Source organism: Penaeus monodon, chromosome 3 (genome assembly GCF_015228065.2).
Source record: "Penaeus monodon isolate SGIC_2016 chromosome 3, NSTDA_Pmon_1, whole genome shotgun sequence".
In the NCBI taxonomy this organism is placed as follows: Eukaryota; Metazoa; Arthropoda; class Malacostraca; order Decapoda; family Penaeidae; genus Penaeus; species Penaeus monodon.
In genome coordinates this window covers 42,707,628-42,712,627 of record NC_051388.1, presented here as the reverse complement: position 1 = coordinate 42,712,627, position 5,000 = coordinate 42,707,628, and the positions used below count along the sequence as shown (strand labels likewise).

Genomic DNA, 5,000 nt, shown 5'->3' with positions numbered 1-5,000 from the left:
AAGACAAGAAAGAGAAAGAGCAGCAGCAGAAGGAGAAGAAGCAGAAAGAAAAGGAGAAAAAGAAATGGGATCCAAGCCAAGTAGATAATGACAAAGAAATAAAAGAAAAGGAAAACAAGGAACAGGAAGATAAACAGAAGGAAACACCAGATGAGGACCCAAGGATTGGTACTCTTAACAGACTCTCAGCCCTCTTCAAGTTCAGTAAACTCAACAGCAAAAGTGGCCATAGCGAAGATGACAACACCAATAAGAAGGGCCAATCTGTAAGACCTGCAACAGACCCAGAAGCACCACCTTTACCTCCTAAACCTTCACCCAATTCTCCGATAATGAAAAGCTTAGGAACAAGGTTAGATATATAGGTGAATCATAGGGCATTATTTTTCTTTTCCTCTTTGAAGCCTATGCTGATTTATATTGCTTTTAATTTTCTTTTCTTTTCACTTTTTTCCAGGAAGTAAAACAGTAATTATGAAATACATTGATTCTTGTTTATTTTCTCAGTCCATGGTGAGGGAGGATATGTGCCTATCACAAACTCAAAGAAAAAAATTCTCTCTAGGTTTCTGTAGAGTAGAATTGCTAGAAAAAATAGAATAACTTAATAAAGGGAGTTATATTTGTAGTTGACTTAAGGTGCTGCATGTAACACTGATATAAAAGATGCTCAGCTATTATATAATATTATATGCAACACTTGATTTCTTCACAAACTTTTGCCTTCAATTTGTTGTATGCTTCTATATTTGTAAAGGGAAGATTTATTCTTTCTTATACACCAATGTCCTTCTTTACAATTTTGTGGAGAAAGTGGTCTTCCAGTAGCTGTCTTGTGTGCAGTGTGGTCACTACCCTAGTTAGTTAAAGTATATCTGGAGTACCTAATCCATAGATGATATATCATTTATTTGTTTTACCATAGATATACATTTTATATGTTGTTACTGTTGAATGCTTTATTAACATAGAATATGTATTTAAAAAAGGGAAAGGTCTATATTCATTAGACACTTTTTCATACTAGATAATACCTGATTGCCATGTAGTGCTCAGGTTCTCTAGTATTTCAGGTAGAGAAATAAAACAAGCATAAATTATAGACAGTGTATGAGCTTATCTTCATTGCATTAGAATTCTGTATTTGTATGCTTCTTTGTAGTTGCTTGTGTTGGGGTGTGTGTGTGTGTGTGTTTCTTGTTTTTTTGTTACTCTTATTTATTTATTTATTGCTTTGATTGTTTTAAGAAGAAATGTCACATTGTAGCCACTTTCATGTTCTATTAATTTAGATGGTTGCCCTCATCAGACTTAGGGATCAATTGCCATTTAACAGTATCGAGAACTGTTGTTAGAAAGGACATTAAAATCATTTGCATAATACAAGACTGAGCCTCCTGTTCAAGTATATATATCATTTGTAAATCAAAAAAATTGGATAACCAGGATTCATTTATAGTTCTAAGCAGAAAGAAGAATTTGTAATCATGTACGTCAGTCTATTTAACTAGAATTTGTGATTCCCAGAACATTGAACTATTTCTAGTCTTTCTAAGCAAATTACGGTACTAGTATCATAGTAATATGCATAATGTACAGAACAATTGTGAATGATTATCACACTTCTTTTGCATATCCAAGGACAAACAGCATCATATTTTATATTGCAGAACATGTATGTAACAAAAATTCAAGCTTTTGTAAACAAAAGAGAGAAATTTAGCTTTGTCACTGTAGTAGCTTCAACCGCAACATATGAATTTATGTGTGGGTCATTTTGTAGTTTATGAAAGAAATGTATTTCTGTTTACAGTTTAGGGCATTGTATCAAGTCCAGAAACTTTCAGCTCAGGTTTTCATTATTTGGCTTTTCATTTAGTATTTTGATCTGTTTATTTACTGAATTTATCCAAGTGGTGAGTGATCTGCATGGAAATGAAATGTAACTGTGTGTGTATACTCACATTACTTCAAGGCCAAAATATATGAATATTATTTGATTTAGAAATTATTTTTTGGGTGCATTTACTTAAAGATGTATAAGCATTAGTATTAATTTGTTTTAAATCTATCTGTTTAAGAAAATTATGAAAAATATATATACATGTATATAAAGGTTTACAAGTTTTAGGGTTAAAGCTTAACAAATCCCCATTTTTTCTTTAGGTTATACACAGATTTTGAATATTTATTGAATATCAAATTTCTGTTGTATGTATAAGGCAGTTATTTTCCTCCATAAATCAGCCAAGGTATTCAAGATCTTGGTAGAACATGAGGGCACAGTTAAACAGACTAGCTGATTTATTTGTATCTTCACCTTCAACTTGATTATGCTTGTGATTGGCAAAGCATAGACATTTAATCCATATCAGTTCTATATATGTATTAAACTGCAGATCCTGCCATATAGAAAATATTCTATGTTTATGGTATGTTTGTATGTGCTTGATTTTGTGTGAAAAGAGTTCATTATGTCAAAATGCAGGAAAATACAAGAAGGAGTATGAAAATTTTCCCAGTTTCAGATATTTACTGATGCTTTGATAATTTAATACTTTGAATAATTACACATCACATACTGTGAAATGGTTCATTCTCACGTGCATATGTGTGTGTGTGTGTGTGTGTGTGTGTGTGTGTGTGTGTGTGTGTGTGTGTGTGTGTGTGTGTGTGTGTGTGTGTGTGTGTGTGTGTGTGTGTGTGTGTGTGTGTGTGTGTGTGTGTGTGTGTGGTGTGTGTGTGTGTGTGTGTGCGTGCGTGTGTGTGCGTGTGTGTGTGTGTGTGTGTGTGTTTTTTGTTTGCATTGTCATCTGTGTGGATGTCAATGCATGCCTGTATATCTACACCCATACACATGTGGATGGAACATGCATATATAACGTATGGTGAAGAGTTTTTAAGCTGTTAATCCTTCCTTCTAATTATGATTTACTTTTTCCACACATATAAAGTAACTGAGTAAAATTTTTACAGGTAGCCTGTAGCTCTGGCATTAGATTGTAATTGCGTAATGTCAGAAACATGATATGGGCTGATTTGTTATTTGTTCTCTTTTATTTTTGATGATACTGAAAAGAATCATAGCTTTTGATTATATTAATTGATATTGAAAGTCATGAATAATTACCAGTGTACGTTATCTTTGCTGGTAATAGACAACATGAGTGTTAAGTTATTAACCATATTTATAATATTCATTAATATTTATTTCCTCACTATCATGATCATCATGTTTTATCAGGAACTTTGTTAAGCTGTAATTGCTAACAAGTAACTAGTGGGATCTCACTAGTTACCAACATTATTATTATCTGCTATTCATAATATAAATCACCAACCCATATTTCAAAGAAGCACAAACAGCAGATAAGTTACTATATTGATGCACTCTTCTGTCTTTACATTAATTTATTCACTTGTTATTTTTGGGCATTATATGTAACATTGATATTGATAACATTTCTGTGTTGGTAAAGCATTTAATATTGTAGTTTTGTGAAGATGCCACACTAGTTGAGAGAGAATAGGAGAAAGTGACACAATTTCATAGATAATTTACCTGACCATGGAGCAAAAAATATATATATAAGTTACTGTTTCCCGATTCAGTAATTATCACTCTACTGCCTGTTAAGTTCTTGTGTGATGGTGCCATTGAGCAGAATATATGTAAGCTACCCAAAAGAATGTCCTCTGGGATTGAGGCAGTAATGTAACCATTTTGTGGAATAACAGTACTTATTGGAAAAGTTTTACAGGTTATTTCATCAAAAGTAATTGAAATATTGTGTTGTACATTAGGTATTTATTGCTGTAATTATCATCGTTCTTTTATTTGCTTTTTGGAATAGTCATAAAGCTTAGACATTAATATTCATTTATTCATTTCTTTTTTATGTTTGCTATTGTGAAGTTCTTCCTTTACTTTTATCATTTCAGTGTTTTTTTGTTTTGTTTTTTCATCTTTATATTTTTTCTTTATATTCTCGTGTTACCTGTTTGTATATGAGATTAGTTTTCAGTAATATATTCCCCTGTTTTTATTGTCATTATTTTTATAAACTCTATCATGGTTTCAAGTGGAAAGAAATAGGATACTGTACTTGATGTGAATGTGTACTCATTGGTTAAGAGTGTACAGTTACAGCTTATACACTGAAAGATAGGATCCCACTGTCTGTTTGTGATAGAACAAAGAGTACCTATGTAATTTAAGCTAAATATATGGAAGCTTCTAAAGTAACATAAGATTTCTGTGAAACTTCAGATGGAAAAGGATTAAGTTGACAGAATGATGTCATCTTTTTGATTGTTTGAGGTGCTTTGTATACCTTGTACAAGCTAGTAAAAAAACAACCATGAAAACTTAATTTGATGTGCTCATTCCTAAGTTTAAACATTGAACTGTTCATGCATATATATTTTTTTCAGGAAGGATATACATATGGTAGTTGAAATAGATGATTTAACTTTTTAGTTATTTCTCACTGTGAAAATTTTGTGATGTAAATTTTTCTTTGTAGAAACTAGTTGCAAATTCATATTTCTTTGCTTATGGTATTCCCTTTATTACTAATTTTTTGTTAGATCTTTTAGGTGGAGGATATTTTTACATAAAATTTTTCTTGCAAGGCAGATTATTTTAATGTTTTCTTTCTTTCAAAATGTTTCAGTATTACTTTTCATTTTGTAATGATTACTCTTTTGTAGATCTGTAATAATACTGTGTAAAGATACAGAATCTTGTACTTTTTTCAGTAATTAGCTTAGCAGAAATGTATATTCTCAATACTGAATTAGAAAAAAAAACAGTTTTTGAGTACACATCTTATCAATTCTATTGAATTGATTTTTGGATTGATTTATGTCTTCATAAGGATTCAAAACTGCATAAACACATGCAGCTTAGCAGTGCATGTGGATAGATATGAAAGATCCTGGCCAGATCATTGTTATTACATGATACAGTGAAAATATGCATGCAGTGTATTGTTTAA

At 31.4% G+C, this 5,000-nt stretch overlaps 1 protein-coding gene across 1 annotated transcript in view; it reads left to right on the top strand.

Annotated features, from left to right (window-relative positions):
- Positions 1-5,000, top strand: part of LOC119594942 (PH and SEC7 domain-containing protein-like) — a 65,123-nt gene that overhangs the window by 59,301 nt on the left and 822 nt on the right. Inside the window, exon 11 of the mRNA XM_037944013.1 lies at positions 1-5,000. This exon is cut by the window's left edge and continues 356 nt beyond it; it is cut by the window's right edge and continues 822 nt beyond it. Within this exon, the coding sequence (XP_037799941.1) occupies positions 1-365 (365 nt within the window). The 3' untranslated portion in view covers positions 366-5,000.